General features: G+C 38.2%; 1 protein-coding gene across 2 annotated transcripts in view; it reads right to left on the bottom strand.

The window, feature by feature from the left end:
- Positions 1-616: 616 nt before the first annotated feature.
- Positions 617-17,231, bottom strand: part of ccm2l (CCM2 like scaffold protein) — a 17,971-nt gene continuing 1,356 nt past the window's right edge. Inside the window, exons 2-10 of one of the 2 annotated variants that reach the window (XM_053642743.1) lie at positions 15,800-15,967; positions 14,448-14,531; positions 14,162-14,345; positions 13,105-13,739; positions 12,107-12,236; positions 10,078-10,141; positions 9,533-9,692; positions 8,355-8,493; positions 617-4,119 (exon numbers count right to left, since the gene is read on the bottom strand). In XM_053642743.1, coding sequence (XP_053498718.1) covers positions 3,857-4,119; positions 8,355-8,493; positions 9,533-9,692; positions 10,078-10,141; positions 12,107-12,236; positions 13,105-13,739; positions 14,162-14,345; positions 14,448-14,531; positions 15,800-15,967 — 1,827 coding nt within the window. In that variant the 3' untranslated portion in view covers positions 617-3,856. Of the gene's footprint in view, positions 4,120-6,398; positions 7,483-8,354; positions 8,494-9,532; positions 9,693-10,077; positions 10,142-12,106; positions 12,237-13,104; positions 13,740-14,161; positions 14,346-14,447; positions 14,532-15,799; positions 15,968-17,231 lie in introns of those variants that run through there. The other variant, XM_053642744.1, reaches the window with a different exon arrangement.

Consider the following 17,231-nt stretch of genomic DNA (forward strand, 5'->3'; position numbering starts at 1 on the left):
CAAAATCGTAATCGCGATCGATATTCGATTAATTGTGCAGCCTTAGTACAAGCTGACATTATTTGTAGGCCTAATTGTTTTCGAGTTGAGGTCTGGATTAATTCAAGGGACCAGTAAAATAGGCTATTAACTGTAGTAACTCAGTCATAACTTTGATACTGGTTGGTTGTGATTTCCAGCGCTGTTGCTAAATTAAAAACAAAGATCACAACCCCACCTTCTCAGACCCCACTCTGAGAACCACTGGTGTAAACGTACCTGTAGTAACCTGTACTGGGCAAAGCACTGTAACATAATGTAGCATAACAACAGTTTGCATACCCCTTGCAGAATCTGCTAAATCTTAATAATGTTAACAAAATAAGAGGGATCATAAAACTCCCATGTTATTTTTTTTTAGTTCTGTCCTGAATAAGCTATTTCACATATGTTTATATATAGTCCACAAGACAAGATAATAGCTGAATTAATAAAAATTACCCCGTTCATAAGTTCCCAGTTAAATATAATTTTGTTGAAAACGTTAGAGAGATAGATAGATAGATAGATAGATAGATAGATAGATAGATACAGTTGTGCTCATAAATGTTCATACCCCTTGCAGATCCAATAAAATGTTAATAATTGTACAAAAAAAAAATAGTAAGAGGGATCATAAAAATTGCATTTAGTTTTTTATTTAGTTCTGCACTGAATAAGCTATTTCACATAAAAGATGTTTACATCTAGTCCACAAGACACAATAATAACTGAATTTCCACAAAAGGAACCAGTTCATAAGTTTACATACACTTGATACTGTGTCGTTACTTGGGTGATCCATGACAGTTGTTGTGTTTTGTGATAGTTGTTCATGAGTCCCTTGTTTGTCCTGAGCAGTTAAGCTGCCCACTGTTCTTCATAAAAATCCTCCAGCACATTCTTTGCTTTTCCAGCATCTTCTGTATATTTGACCCCATTCTAACAGTAGCTATATGATGTTGAGATCCATCTTTTCAGCCTGAGGACAACTGAGGGACTTGTACACAACTATTACAAAAACATATTGCAAACATTCACTGATGCTCAAGAAGGTAACGCGATACATTAAGAGCCAGGGGGATGTAAACTTTTGAACAGGATGATTGGTGTAAATTGTTAGTATTTTCTCTTCTGGATGACATGTAACTATCTTATTTAGTATCTGAAGGGCAGTACTAAATGAAAAAAAAAGATCTTTAAATAAAATACTAACAACTTACACTGATCATCCTATTGGGGAGTGGGGAGACCTGTTGAAATATTTGTCTTTATTTTGTTTTCATGACCAAGTGAACAACTTTTTACATGAATCAGGGTGATGTTTCTGGATTAAGACTATGGGGAAGAAAATAGAACAGCATTACTGTATTCCAAAAGACTTTGTTGGAAATGGCTGGTTATGTGCTTTGCTACAGTCACATTCATGTCACCACCAAATTAAAACAAGGTGCTATAAATAACATTTAATAAGGTTTAATACAAGAAATGTGTTTTTAATGGGACACTATATCAGAGTCAGCCAAGCTCTCAGAGCTCAGTGTACATGTAGCTGTTTTCAGTTTTTCAGTACATGCTTTTATCAACATAAAATAAATACTCTAAATAGTCAGTCTATTATATCTTCATGTCAGTTATTCTAAATATAAACACTTACTCAAAACCTATCTAGTGGTCATGAGATATGAAAAAATCTATGCTATGTTCCACTCGTAAAAGATATGTTCCACACAGGTGTGTGTCTGTGTGTCTGTGTGTGCGCGTGTGTGTGTGTGTGTGTGTGTGTGTGTGTGTGCGCGTGTGTGCGTAACAGAGCTGTGCGACTTCCGGCATGTAACTTCCTAATTAAGTCACATAAGTAGTTGCTTAGGGCCAGGAAACCACAAGCGGAACCCCTAATAAAAACTGGCCTATGACTGTATGTCAGTAACATTTAAAAATATAACTACCAGCAGAAATTACGGGGCCAAGCACTACAGAGGCAAAGTAAGGAGATAAGCAAGCGTGATTTTAGCGTGGTCATGATTTTATGACAAACCGTTTGGAAGTTATAAGCGAAAATGGCTTTTTTCATATCTCATGGACACTAGGTGGTGCTGTTCCAAAACGGTGCAGGCACCTTCATGTCATGATGACCATGACACAAATCAGCTTGAGTTTCATACGTTTTTGTCGGCATGGTATGAAGATGATGTGATTACATTTTGGTAAAATCGGACGAACGGTTTAGGAGGAATTAGAAAAAGTAGGGGTTTTTTAGACAATTCAAAATAGCAGACAGCAAGTTCAGCCGACCATGGCCTAATCGGTATCATTGTTCTCAGCCTGAGCCAAGGAATCTATCAAGCCCAGTCTCATGGCAATGGGCAAAAGTACTCAAAAGCTATTAGCATTTTTTGAAACTGCAGTATATTTTTTAATAATGTTCCGAAACAATGTGGGTACCCTCAAGTCATGATGCCAATGATCGGTACTAAGTTTGGTCTGAATATGCTGATGCAGTACAGAGACATAGCTTCATGTCCATTTTGGCATGATCGCCATCGAATTCGTCCGCACGTAATTTGAGAATGGTTTGGCTTATCAAAAAGCTTTTGATAACGTTTGCCAGCATGGTCTCATGATGTTCTGAGCCAATTTTGGTTAAATTCGGAGCAACGATCTAAGAGGAGTTAGAAATAGTAAATTTTCAAAGCAATTCAAAATGGCGGAAAGGAAGTTCAGCCGACCATGGCATAATTGGTATCACTGTTCTCAGCATGACCCAAGGAATCTATCAAGACCAATATCATGAGAACAGGCAAAAGCAGGCAAAAATTATTAGCAGTTTAAAAAATTTCTCTCACCTTTGAATTTGTTCACGTGTTATTCAAGAACAGTTTGGTCTATCAAAAAGTTTTTAATAATTTCTTTCCAGCATGGTCTCAAGATGATCTGAACCAATTTTGGTGAAAATCGGACATAGCCTACCGTCTAGGACGAGTTCAAAAAAGTAAGTTTTTCAGAAAATTCTATATTTTATGACAGAAAAATGATGTCATAGGATGCAATCAAATCGTCTTGAGCTGAGGAATCAGATAAAAAAGAATTTTGTTTCAAAAGTTTTTGGTTCAAAAGTTACTAGCATAAACTTGAGTCAAACTTTGAGCAGTTGGTGGTGCTAGAGGGTTTGAGATAGAGGTTCCAATCTTGCTATGGTTAATGTCCTCTATCTGCATGCCACAAGCGGTTCTATGGGCTGCCATAGACTCAAGAGTGGAAGAAGAATAATAAGCAGAAGAAAACTAACGGATACAATAGGTGCCTTGCACCTGCGTTGCTTGGCCTCTAACTGTAGTTTTTGTGAAACAGTGCATCCTATTTGGTATTACACATTTGCATTGTGGTGGAATAAGTATTAATGGATAATGAAATATTTTTAATAACTGGTCAGAAATTTGAGAGAACCTAGTAAACATCCTGTTATCTGTAGGTAATTAGATGCTTGCTCACATTGCTCATATTCAATGTGCAAAGGGGATTTAGATCCAGTTAATGTGAAAGTTAGAACACTTTGCATTAATCAAGTCCCTAAAAAAAAAATATTTCATGAATTTTGTTTATTCTGTATTTATGCCAGAAGCAAATGGTTGTTTATTCTTCCACCACCTCAGCCCACCTTATAGGATAGTGCTGAGGCAGAATGAGACATTCTGCTGGGGAGGCCCCTCAAAAAACTATAACTTAATGTGTACTATAGTATAAATCTTTAAAAGTACATAAAATCTCATAATGGAAATGATTATTTTAGCGATTCATCCTTAGTAAGGACTTAAAATTTAAACTGTTTAGGTAGTAATTAAAGGTAGTAGTCCTCTTCCTCAATGTCTCCATCTCCCTCCTCAAATCCGAGGGCCTCGATGTCTTGTGCGATGTCACTCATCCTACTGTTGAAGTCATATGATCCCTCGTAGCCTCTCACAGCCGTGGCCAACGTGCTGCTCATACTCCGTTTGATCCGCCCGAAACTGTCCGTCAGAATCCCACCCTCCCGAATGCCAATGCTTTCCAGGAATGTCTCGAAAGTTCCCACATCCTGGTCAGGGATGAAGGGACGCATACCTAGCCATGAACAGGTACAGAAGGAAGAGAAAGTTCTACTTGTGATAAAGTGTCTTGCTACAGTGTAATTGATGAATGTGGTCACATTGTAGTAATATTTGTAATGCTCCTCACAGATGTATGTCATTTTGAATGGATTCAGAGAGGGGATGATGAAACGAGAACGTGTGCTGAAAACGGTCATTTTGAAAAGTACAACGTCCAAATTAGTCAGTTATGTCAAAGTATCAAAAATTTTCACTTCAATACTCTTTTCAAACATCTTTTTGAACTAATGCTCAGGCTGCATCACAGGGTGACATAAAATACTCAGAGGAAAGTGCCTTCTTCCACATACATGAGCTCACAGACCTGTGTTTGGCTAGTGTCACTATGACTGACAGTGGAGAGAGAGAGAGTATGCCATCCCTCCCAACCAAAGAGCATGGACAATTTTGCTCCCTTGGCTACCGGCTACAAAGCGCAGTGGTATTGTTGGGCTTCAAATTTGCGATCTTCCAACGATTGGACGAATGCTTTTCTGTTTTGCCACTTGAGAGTGACATAAGTTGTAGAAGTGTATCTACAGCATCTACAATTTTCAACACCTTAGGTTCATGCATAAAACTTATTAAAACTAAAATATTCTGAGGTTTAGGAAATATCTTTACAGCAAATTATACAGTTGAGGCCATAAGCCTAGCAGAATCTGCAAAATGTTAACCATTTTTAAAAATAAGAGAGATCATAAAAATTACATTTGATTTTTTTATTTAGTTCTGCCCTGAAGAAGCTATTTCACATAACAGATGTATAGATATAGTCCACAAGACACAATAATAGCTGAATTTACACAAATGAACCAGTTCAAAAGTTTACATACGCTTGATTCTTAATACTGTGTGCTGTTATCTGGATGATCAGCGAGACCCTTGTTTGTCCTGAGCAGTTAAACTGCCCACTGTTCCTCAGAAAAATCCTCCAGGTCCTGTACATTCCTTGCTTTTTCAGCATTTTCTGCATATTTGACCCCTTTCCAACAGCGGCTATATGATGTTGAGATTAGAGATCAACTAACCGATAAGCAGAACCCATATTTATTTATTGTTTTACTTCTGTTTTTGTCACAATAATAACACCACTGAACTGAACAAACCGTTTTATTTCTAACAGTTTTGTCAATTTCACGTCCTCCTTGCATAAAAAACAGAACACAAAAAAGTCTTACTTATACAGCAATAAATAAAGGGGTCTGAAAGAGTGCAAATAATAAAAGGTAAAGTGCACTGTCACTTAAAAGTCTTTTTTTTTTTTAATAAAAGTTTTGATGAGGTAAACACAATTACATGATTACATGACTCCATGAGTTTGTCTCTATTTCTTAGCACCAAGCTGCTTAGACTACATATCAAGCATTTATGTAACACATCTAATTTGTGCATTAATGGCTGTTATGTTAAATAAAGTTTATTAATTAAAGCAAAGCAAGTATACTTTACCTGTGCACACCGTTGTTGACTTGTCTCTCCTCAGATTCAGGGCTACAAACACGGTCCTGCGCGCAATTCTCAAAGCACCTATAAGATGGCGCCATTTATCGGTGGATCCGATATTACAAAACTGATATTGGATTATGGAAAAATGCTTAAATATCAGGGAAAATATCGGTAAAGGACAGTACTAAATAAAAACAGAAAACTAAATAATAACAAAATTAATTTACACCAATTCATCCTGTTCAAAAGCATCAGTGAATGTTTGCACCTTTTGTAATAGTTGTATACGAGTCCCTCAGTTGTCCTCAGTGTGAAAAGATGGATCTCAACATCATATAGTCACTGTTGGAATGGGGTCAAATATGCAGAAGATGCTGGAAAGGCAAAGAATGTGCAGGACGTGGAGGATTTTTCTGAAGAACAGAGGGCAGTTTAACTGCTCAGGACAAACAAGGGACTCCTGAACAACTATCACAAAACATAAAAGCAGTCATTGATCATCCAGTTAACAACACACAGTATTAATAAAGGGTATGTAAACTTTTGAAAGGGTTCCTTTATATAGCTGTCGTTATTATGGTGTCTTGTGCACTATATGTAAACATCTGTTATGTGAAATAGTTTATTCAGGGCAGAACTAAATAAAAAACTAAATGCAATTTTTATGATCCCTCTTATTTTAAATTATTAACATTTTGCAGATTCTGCAAGGAGTATGTACACTTATCACCTCAACTGTACATATAGAGACATGATGCTTGCATAAATAGTTAATCAAATTTCTCCCCAGTACTTTTTGAAGTGTACTGAGGAGTACTATCTGTACTACTGGCACAATGTTCACTCCATGATTAGCCTGTTTAATGGAAATGGGGGACAATCTGCAATGCAGTTAGAGTAGGGCTTAGTTATACTCAATAAGGCAAGAACAAACACACACACACACACACACACAGTCTTCCATCCTATTTATACATGGAACTCACATTTGTTTATGGCAATTCCACAAGAAATAACCACACACGGATACATTAAAGTAATTTTAACCTTTCACATGGGAATGTATCCAAGACAAATGCGAATGATTCTTTTGAAGTGTTTAAACTACAGTGTTATATCTGCTGCTCCATTTTCCTAGCTCTGCTTCATATCACTGGAAACATACAATGTAGTTAAAAGTTCACAGAATAGTTCTGGGCTATGTTTGATGAGGATGTGAGCAGACAGATGTAAAGGCCTTGCCAGTTATATAATTGGGTTCCTGTGCAACTCACTCCCAGCAGTTTAATGACAGTGTAGACAACAACAATGTGGTCTGATTTTTAAATAAATAAAAAAAACAAGTTTTAAGTTATATCTGCAATTTATTTCTCTAAATCTGAAATGTCTAATCTCCTCCCCAGAAAACTAGTTTTAAAGTAGTAGATAGTGATGGCTGGCCATGATATTAGATGGGAGTGCTAAAAATGAAATGTCTACTAATAGCTCAACAGTGAAACTAGGGTTGAGCATTGCATTAAGCTGCATTCAATTATAGCTCATAACTCAGAATTTTTTACCTTACCCCTACTTGAATTTCTATTTCTTACCTCGGGACGGTTTTCTCAAACCAGAGTTCAGTAAGTGACATCAAATCAACATGACTGCTCACAGCATCAACAGCAAACAAAGTAGCACTTCTTACTTTTAATGAACGAAGTTGTATATACAAGTATTTGCCTTAGATCAATATTCATTTGTTAAATCTATAACATTGACTAAACAGATTGTGAACAAACACAGAGTTCGTCGAATATGGAGTTCATCCATGGTTCCTACTTTGTAGCTCAAACGTTCACAAGTTGAAAATTCTGAGTTCCCACTTCCAAGGAAAGTTCAATGCAGCCTTCTAACAGGAGAATAAGAATGGTGTGGGGCAAACTATTACACACATGTAAGCCTTTAATAGTGTGTGTAATAGATAGGAAGCTACATTAATGATTTCTAATATTTTACGTCTTTTAAGATTGTAATGCCTTACTGGGTTCATGTACAACAAACAAACAAAACAAACAAACAAACAACAACAAAAAACACTAAACTGTACTGTCATCTATCATTTTAAGTCATTTGTACTTTGATTGAACAATGTGTGCTTAGTCAATCTACCTTTTTTATTTTCCACTCTAAAGCCCTTAGAGTAAATAAAAGGGTAAATAATGCGGTCATTACATCCAAGACTGTATTTCACGTGTGCCTATTCAATCAGCGCTGATGATGTGTTACGGATGTGAAAGCGAAACAGGCTCAAAATTTCAGCCCAAATGAAGATTAAATCTAGGCGTGACTATCCCTGCATGCATCTACAGTCTGGGCTAGAAAGAAATCAGTGCCAACCTCTCTTTTTCATAACAGTCTGTATATTTTTCTTACAATCATTGGTGGAGCTGTTGGGCCTGGTTTCACAAATGTACAAAATAAGACATTGGTTAACAGCCAATAATCTGAGTTGGATGCCAATATCTTTTCAAAATGGGGCAGGGCTAAGCCCAGTTAGCCAATTTATACCAGCTGCCCCTGGTAGTATACAATATAACACAGGTGTAGTGCTCATAAATGTGTTCTTTTCATGAATATAATCTGAATGATAAAATAATATTAGGTATCTGTTACACACAACCCCAAGCTGGACATCATGTTTGACTGCTAATGAATATTCAAACAATATGAACAGAGATATGCCATCATTATATGTGTCAGATGGCTGTTTGCTTTACTCACCGAGCAGGAGGAACTTCCGTGAGTCTCCATAGAGTTGGGCCAGGTCCGAGCAGAACTGGTTTATGGGAGCACCCACACGGTACTCCCTCAGCAACACAGCAAACTGCTGAATCTCCTGGGGAGACAGCTTGTTGCGTAGCTGGGCACAATACAATACACAGCACATGTATAAGGACTGCAACACTGCTGTGAAGTTCAAATGGAGGGCAACATAACTCACAGAAGAGTGACTTAATCGTAGTGTTAATCTTAGAGAGCTAATACATTTGTGGCACTGCCAAACATCTTGGAGAACAACTTTGTAGGTGAAACAACACCCATATTGTACTGGTTATGCGATATGTATTATTGGTATCCAAAAATATTCAGTATAAATGCAGATATCTGATATCTGTATCGTGTATCCGTTTCAATAATATTTCCACGGTATTTCTAATACAGTTAAAGCATTTGAAGCAAATTAATTAGATCCCTCAAGGAAAGTATTTGTCATAGTCATGTGCCCTTGTGGATGAACAAATATTTTTACTAATCTTGTGAGGGAAGTGGCTTCATTACTTCAACCAAACAATACAGTTCACAAATGAGTAGTACATACTGTAAGCAGCAATGAAATATGAATAGGTAATAAATAAAAATAAAGACATAGATCATGTTATGAATACAATCAAGTATAATAAATAGAGGTGTTATAGAATTTTTGCATGTTGAAGAGATTGCAAAGAGGTGTGAGGTACTTTACATCCATGTTTCTCATAACAGGGTGTCCCAAAAGTCTCCATACATAGGGGAAATTAACACTTTTTGGCAAAATGTCTTCCAATTTTTTTTCAAACTTAGTTTATATGATATACTTTTTTCAGATACCGTTTAAGAATGCCTTTGACAAAAGAAGAACGTATTGAAATCGTTCCCATGGCTGGATCGGGAAACCGTCGCAAGGTTGCGATGGACTTTAACAGGAAACATGGCAAGCACATCACACACCACACTGTTGCTAAACTTATTAACAAATTCAAAAAAAAGACTGGCAGTGTCGCGGACCAACCGAGAAGTGGACGACCGCGAACATCCACTGATGAAGACACAACCGACGTGGCGCTGGTATACATAGTCGTCTATGTATGGAGACTTTTGGGACACCCTGTAGTCTACATACACATGCATGTGTGTCTCACCGTAATCATGTACTCTTGCATTAGCTGCAGGCTTGCATTACTGGGTTCCGAGTCACTGGGTATGGATGCCAGGCTGCGATGCGAGTCCTGATAAGAAAGAGATGAATTCTCACTGTAGTTCTCACTGTAGTATGGTTCAAAGGCATACTGAGAGCCATCACTGTGGAAATAAAGCACACGGCACAAGCAAAGATGAAAAATATCAAGGGATCTTATCAGACCAATACACAAGGGTTCCATTATAGTTTGAGTCTAGTCTACATGCATAGAAACATGATAACATGTTTATGTACTCCAGTGTATAGCCCACACACAAACACACCATCACCTGACTTTATAATTGGTTTTCCTATTTATTATCGGAACAGCTAAATACTGATGCTTGAGCTTTGGCCAACAGGACAGAATTTTTCTCCCTCTGCAAAAGTGTCCTCATGATGGAATTGTCTTGTTTTCCTTCATCTGGTCCATGGAAAAGACAACACAAACGATGTGTACAAACACACAGGCATGAATGAATGAGTTCCAATGCACCATTAACTCACTATGAGCTGCAGCAGCTGAAGTCTGTGTCATAGCTATACGTCATGTCTGTCAGACAGCTGTCACCTTGGAAGCACAAAAACAGGAATGATCAGAGAAATGCTTAAGCATTATATAACACTGCAAGTTGATTCTGTAACAGGATCTATGAAGGACAGTGACTTTTCCAATCTTTCCATTTCGTGTGTTTTGGTGAATGAATTTGTAATTTGTGGCATTTACATTTCAATTTACCTTTATTCATTTAGCAAACGCTTTTATCCAAAGCGACTTACAAATGAGGAAATACAAGCAAAGCGATATATCAAGCGGAGAACAATACAAGTAATGCTACCATACAAGATTTATGATTGAGTTCTAGATCAGCAGAGTGCGCAGAGTAGAGGTGTAAGAGCCAGAGTAAGTTATTTATTTATTTATTCATTTATTTATAAATAATTTGGGGGTTGGCATTTTAGGGGTTAGTTAAGTGCTCATGGAAGAGGTGGGAGTTTAACTGTTTTTGAATATAGTGACAGATTCTGCGGTCCGGATTGAGGTTGGAAGTTCATTCCACCACTGAGGGACAGTTAGTGTGAAGGTTCTGGAAAGGGACCTTGAGACACGCTGAATGGGCACTACTAAACATCGGTCGTGAATCGATCGCAGATTGCGTGAGGGAACGTAAGCCTCAAAGAGAGTGTTGAGGTAGGGGGGTGATGTTCCTGCAATGGATTTAAAATGAGATAAGATAAACTTTATGATTTCCTTATGAGGAAATTAAGGGGGGAAATTACAAATGGGGAAACAGTAACAACCTGAAAGTCACTTCGGGAAGTGTAATTGTGTGCACCAATTAATATGTCTGGAGAGCAGGTGTTAAACTTGCAGAAGACTGTTGCTGCCAGTTGAAGACAAAACTATAACATTTAACATTTTGTCTTAATAATAATAAAGTTTAGACTATAATTATTGCCATAGTAAAACAATCAGAAAGAACAATGATTTAATATTACTGTGGTAAAGTTGGTTTCATATGAGAAGCTCATATGCTAACAGCATTTAAACAGGAAGTGTTTTCATTCACATAGAGATCTACTGGGAATTTGTTTGACATTCAAATTCACCATGGCCGGAGTTGGTTTGAGTATAGATGGCTCATTGCTTAAAATATGAATGGAGCTCATTTCCATTTTGTTTAAGAAGTTACCAGAAAACACTTAGCCTATAAGGTGTTCAACATGAAAAATATGTTTGTTTGTTTTTTTCTGTGTTATTTGAGCCAAGCATCTGTGTTTAAAGGGTCATCTTGTGAATCAGTTTCTGATACATGAACCTGTCACTATTTAAGTAGATAGAAGCCTGGTCTTGTATGACTCAAAACTGCCTGGGAAAGTTGCCAAGATGCCAAGAGTGTTTTTATTATTTACAGTGTCCCTATTTTTCATTATAGGGACTTTGTCCTGACTACCAGGAATGTTTAATACATGCTACAATCTCATTTAAATACTCTTTGCACTCCATTCTATAGTAATCATGTGCCACTCCTTTCAAAGGCCCCACCCTTCACTCTGATGGATTTCCGCTCCGTAGGCACCATTTGGAACACAACAGAAGTCATTTTATAATGTCACTATTCCCCAAGATTCCCCATGCTGCCACCACTTTCGTTTAGGAGCTTCTGCTCACTTTGTCTGATCTTGTAAATTAGAACCTACTCTTTTTATGTCTTGAAATGTTACTAATTCATTATTGGAATTGTGTATACTAAATATTGTTAACAGTGACATTGTATCCATGTAGCACACACAATATTTGCACATAATTTATCCCCATGCATGAACAAGTTAACGTACCTTTATTTTGGCATGTGCATTTCAGTGTTTGTAAGTATAGAGTATGTATTGGAACAAAGAAAAGGACAACACACCAGCCTCACCACACAATGACATGTCCAACACCTACATATTATAGTGTGTTGTCTCTGATCTTTGTCCGATAAAAGACAAAAACATAAGTTGGCAGGATGTGCCATGTGTTTCTGTCACTCACTTCTCTGTAGCCAATAACGGTCAGGCATGGTGTAGTGATACCCTGCCCTGTCCACACACTCAATGGTCTGATGTCCATAGATGATTTGAAACATCTGACAGATGAGTGCACAGTACTCCTCTGCAGCATCCTGCATGTTTGTGGATGTGTGTGTAGACATAAAGGAAACGTAAATAATGTTAGGAATTCAGTGAGGGATACAGCTAAACAAACATATACTGTACAACACACAAAGAAAGACATGTAAGCACCTGCACAAACAGTCAATCTGAGATCTAGGACAGCACAATATCCTTTATATTGCACTGTTTCATCTTCTATACTTAGATCCTTGACACAGCACAGTGTTTAGTGTCTCTACAAAAAAGACTTCAGTCTGAGTGAGCTGCTTACATGTCTGCTGTCACTACACATCAACATTTACTGCAGCATTGAAAGAAAGTCATTAGAGAGGGAATGGCTGCTCGTCTCCATCATTATACTACATCCAACCCACATTTCTGTATAAACTTGCCTGATCTGGGCATGCAATTATAGACATTTTAAGGTCAGTAATATTGGTTTGTGCTGGAAAATATTGTTATGAGCTACTTTTAGGAATGGATTTTTTCTTTTCAACTGTCTAGCCATCTGTTTAAACTTCAACACAACCATATTTTTTTACCTGTCCATCCATCCATCCATCTGTTTGCCTTTTGAACCAGATTTATAAGTAAGTAAGTAAGTAAATAAATAAATAAATAAGAAAAAGCTTCAGTTACATTTAGTTTATAAGAATTTCAGGAGGTGCCAATAACTGTCAAATGGGTCATCTTTTCACCTGTCCATCCATCCATCCATTTGCCTTTTGAACTAGATTTATAAATAGATAGATAGATAGATAGATAGAGAGATATGAAAAGGCTTCAGTTACAGTACATTTAATTTATAAGAAAAGGAGGTGCCAATAACTGTGTCACATCTCCTTAATCACTTCTCCTACACCTGTGATCACTCACCCTGTTCTCCACAGCCAGTACGACCAGGTTACAGTAAGCATCAGGGCATGGTGTGGGCTCCAGTGGATTGTGGTTCCTTCTCTCCCAACTTCCATATGTTTTACCTCTCTCCCAGCTTCCCATGAAGGCTTGCCTGCGCTCCCAGCTGCCCCCTTGCCCGTGCTTCCTTTCCCAGCTACCTCCTGCTTTTCCCCCAGGTCCGTGTCTCTTCTCCCAACTGCCCCCCACACCCCCTCCACCTTTGCCCACAGGACCACGGCGCTCCCAGCTGCCTCCTACAAGCCGTCTCTCCCAGCTCCCACTCGTGGGTCTCTTCTCCCAGCTTCCTCCGCATGGCTTGTGGGTTTGCCGTCGCTCCCAGCTACCCCCAACCTGCCTCCGTTCCAGACTGCCACCTCCACTGTTGCCGCTTCCTCCTCCACCCGCAGACCCTACTCCACCCACACCAGTGCCAGGCTGCTTGGACTCATGGCGAGACAATGGCTTCCAGTCCACACCACAGATGGTATGGCGTCTCTCCATGGTGCCCCCTGCAGGCCGAGGGTCAGCGTTGCTCATGGTCTGTCTGCGGCCTTCTATACCAGCAGGCCTTCTTTCAAGGCTGTCCCCTGCTATAATGGTGTCCACATTCAAACCTGAGACATATGCAATTGGAAAGGATGAAGAAGTCATATATATATATATATATATATATATATATATATATATATATATATATATATATATATATATAAATTGTGCAAAACAGCACTCAGCAGGATTTGCTCAGAGTTGCTGCATGGATTGATGCTTTGTAGAAAATCATTTACTTGTATTTCCCTGTTTAACCATCAGCTTATTTTTCTATCCTTCCATTCTGACATCCATTTACTCATCCACACAATCAATCCATCCACACAATTGTAGCTTCTATTGATTTATTATATACAAAAAACTAGTCTACAAATTGCTTTAATATAAGGACATAATATTTTTGTCAAAATGTATTTGGACTACAGGTATTCTCTATGAGATCTATTGCAGCACAAATTCCCAAGGCACCTTGAACTTTCATCACCTGTTTTGAGCACAAGCAGGTGCAAGGCATCATCCCGCAGGTAGGAGGCAGCAGCTATCTCATGCGTGGGGATTCGCAGCAGTAGTTTCTCATTGTCTCTCCAAGTGAGCAGCAGACAGCGTGCAGACAGACTGAGGATACAGTCCTGCTCTACATTCGTCTGAAGAGGCAGGACCTTCAGCTTCTACCAGAGATAAAGAGAGAAGAATTATGTACTGTATCTCTGAGCCCTGAAATTTGAAAATATTTAAGGCTCAGAATTGCAGTGGGATACTGCTGTCCTCACCCTGGCAGTGTCCAGAAGCTGCAGTAGTTCGTCTCTGCTGGAGGGGTTTAGGGAGCAAGACACCCATGTCAGATGACCCAGAAACTGAGATTTATATTTAAAAAGAGTTATATTGATTACTTGGATAGAAAGCAACCCTGTATAAAGCCCAAGGCTTAACTGTAATGCAAGCCAATTCCAAAAAACTGTGTTAGATTGTGTTTAGGTTCTGAAAATCCAATACAATTTGGTCATGTAATATTTTACAAACAATACATTTTTTCACTAAAATTCATCAAAAAAAATTATTAATTAATTATCTACAACATCTCAGACTCTATAACAATGTCTAACTGTAGTTCTGGCTGTAATGTAAATGATAGGTTTATATTACATAACCTGTTCGTAATGTTGGTATGAGCAGAATAAAACACTTAGGGATGTGCTAATAATAATAATTCAGGGTGCAGGGTGCTAACGGCCTTCCCCATTCACATTGAGCCAGATCATGCATTTACGTTTATACATCTATTCATTTAGCAGATACTTTTATCCAAAGCAACGTACAAATGAGGAAATACAAGCAAAGTGATATATCAAGTGGAGAACAATACAAGTAGTGCTACCATACAAGACTAATTCATTTAATTGAATTCTAGAGAATTCAAGTGTGGAGAGAAGAGTAAGGAGAGAAGGAGTAAGTCCAGATTTTTGTGATTCACCAGATTTTCTCATTCACCCATTCACACACACACTCACACACCAATGGTAGCAGAGCTGCCATGCAAGGCGCTAACTTGCCATCGGGAGCAACTTGGGGTTGAGTGTCTTGCCCAAGGACTTGCCCAAGGACACTTCGGCACGTGGAGTCATGCGGGCTGGGAATCGAACCGCCAACCCTACGATTAGAGGACAACCCGCTCTACCAACTAAGCCATAGCCACCCACTTTATTAATCCCAGAAGGAAATAAGTAAAAATAAAAAAGGATAAAATATAGTATAGGATATAAAGTAAGTATAGCCTTATATGCACAAGTACTCTGAGTGATGTGAAAGTATCAATGCAATGCTGGAGTATTAACCTCATGGAAGTGAATGATTAGTGTAATGTATAGTGCAAATGGTGCAAATGGTAAATGGCAGGTATGGAACCACCGATGTGCAGCAAGGTAGCTGTGATCAACAGCGACCACAGTTGTACAGTGCAAGAATATGATGAAGTATATTATTATACTTGTAATAATATAAACTCAGTTGAATTTAATATTAGTTCTTGACAACTGATGTAATATAAGCAGCTTTTGGTACTGACTCGGATATATCGAGCTCTCGGACATGTTATAAATGTGCCAGTGTTCAGTGAGCTACTCACCTTCACTTCCTTTTCCACATAGTCATAGATGAGGCGTTCAGGATGGATGAGAAAGTCTGGTGGGTAAAGAGGCACCGTGTGCAGAGGCCTACGATGTGCACTGCCCCTGTCTGCCTGCCTCCGGGCCAACTTTGGGAAGACCAGTCGCTTAATTGGTAAAACAAACCCCTAAATAAGCACAGGAACATGAATATGGTATTTAAATAATCGATATACAGTTATGTGAAAAAATAAGTACACCCCATGGAAATTGTTGCCTTTTTTTTTTCAAATATTTGGACAAGCAAACATTTGATCCTGTTTGAAACAATGCCTATTAATAAAGGTGATACACTCTGTCAAATGACACATAATGTTGACATTTTATAGTAATTTTCACAATTTAAGTGAACAAAAACCAGATCAGTCACATGGAAAAAGTAAGTACACCCCTACATTTATCACACCTTCAAATCCATAAAATTTGATTCAGGTGTTCAAGATTATGTGCCAGTGATTATAACCTGCTTAGGGACTGCAGGTGGAGCCTGTTTTATTTATACCCCTCTCATATTGAGTGTCTGGTGTTCCCTTTGCTTTTGATGTGTGTGGTGTCATCATGCCAAGATCTAAAGAGTTCTGTAAGGCCTTCAGAAAAAAAGGTTGTGGATGCCTAGGAGTCTTGCAAGGGATTTAAAAAAGATCTCCAAATTATTTGAAATACATCATTCCTCTGTAAGGAAAATAAACTAGAAAGGGTGCAGATTTCAAACGACTGCCTATTTGTCCAGGTCTGGTTGTCCCAGCAAATTCAGGCCAAAAGCAGACTGTTTGATGCAAAAAGAAGTCTCCAAGAACCCCAAAATTTCATCACAGGATCTGCTAATAAGTCTCGCAACTGTTGTGATCAAAGTGCATTCTTCTACAATCAGAAAGAGATTGCACAAATTTGACCTGTGTGGTAGGCGTTTCAGGAAAAAGCCTTTTCAAGACTACAGTTTGCCAGTGAGAATAATGTGCTCTGGACAGATGAATCAAAGATGGAGTTGTTTGGCCACAGTCACAGCAGACATGTTCGGCAAAAACCAAAGAAAGCTTTTCAGGAGAAGCACCTCATACCAACTGTGAGGCACAGTGGTGGAAATGTTATGGAGTGGGGTTGCTTCACTGCCTCAGATTTCTGTTGAATAAATCATTGAAAAAGCTCAGCTTTTTCATATATCAGTATATCACCTTTATTAATTGGCACTGTTTCAAAGATGATTAAATGTTTGCTTGTCCAAATATGTCAAAAAATCCAAAAATTTCCATGAGGTGTAGTTATTTTTTCACATGTGATTCCAGCATTTGGGCTATGACTAAGGTAAAGAAAGCATTTACAACATTTACTCCATTCACTTTAATGTATAATAGGTTATTCATTGTAAGCCTAAAAATATCGAAAATGTTTTTA

The sequence above is a fragment of the Ictalurus furcatus genome, chromosome 15 (genome assembly GCF_023375685.1).
Source record: "Ictalurus furcatus strain D&B chromosome 15, Billie_1.0, whole genome shotgun sequence".
Taxonomy (NCBI): Eukaryota; Metazoa; Chordata; class Actinopteri; order Siluriformes; family Ictaluridae; genus Ictalurus; species Ictalurus furcatus.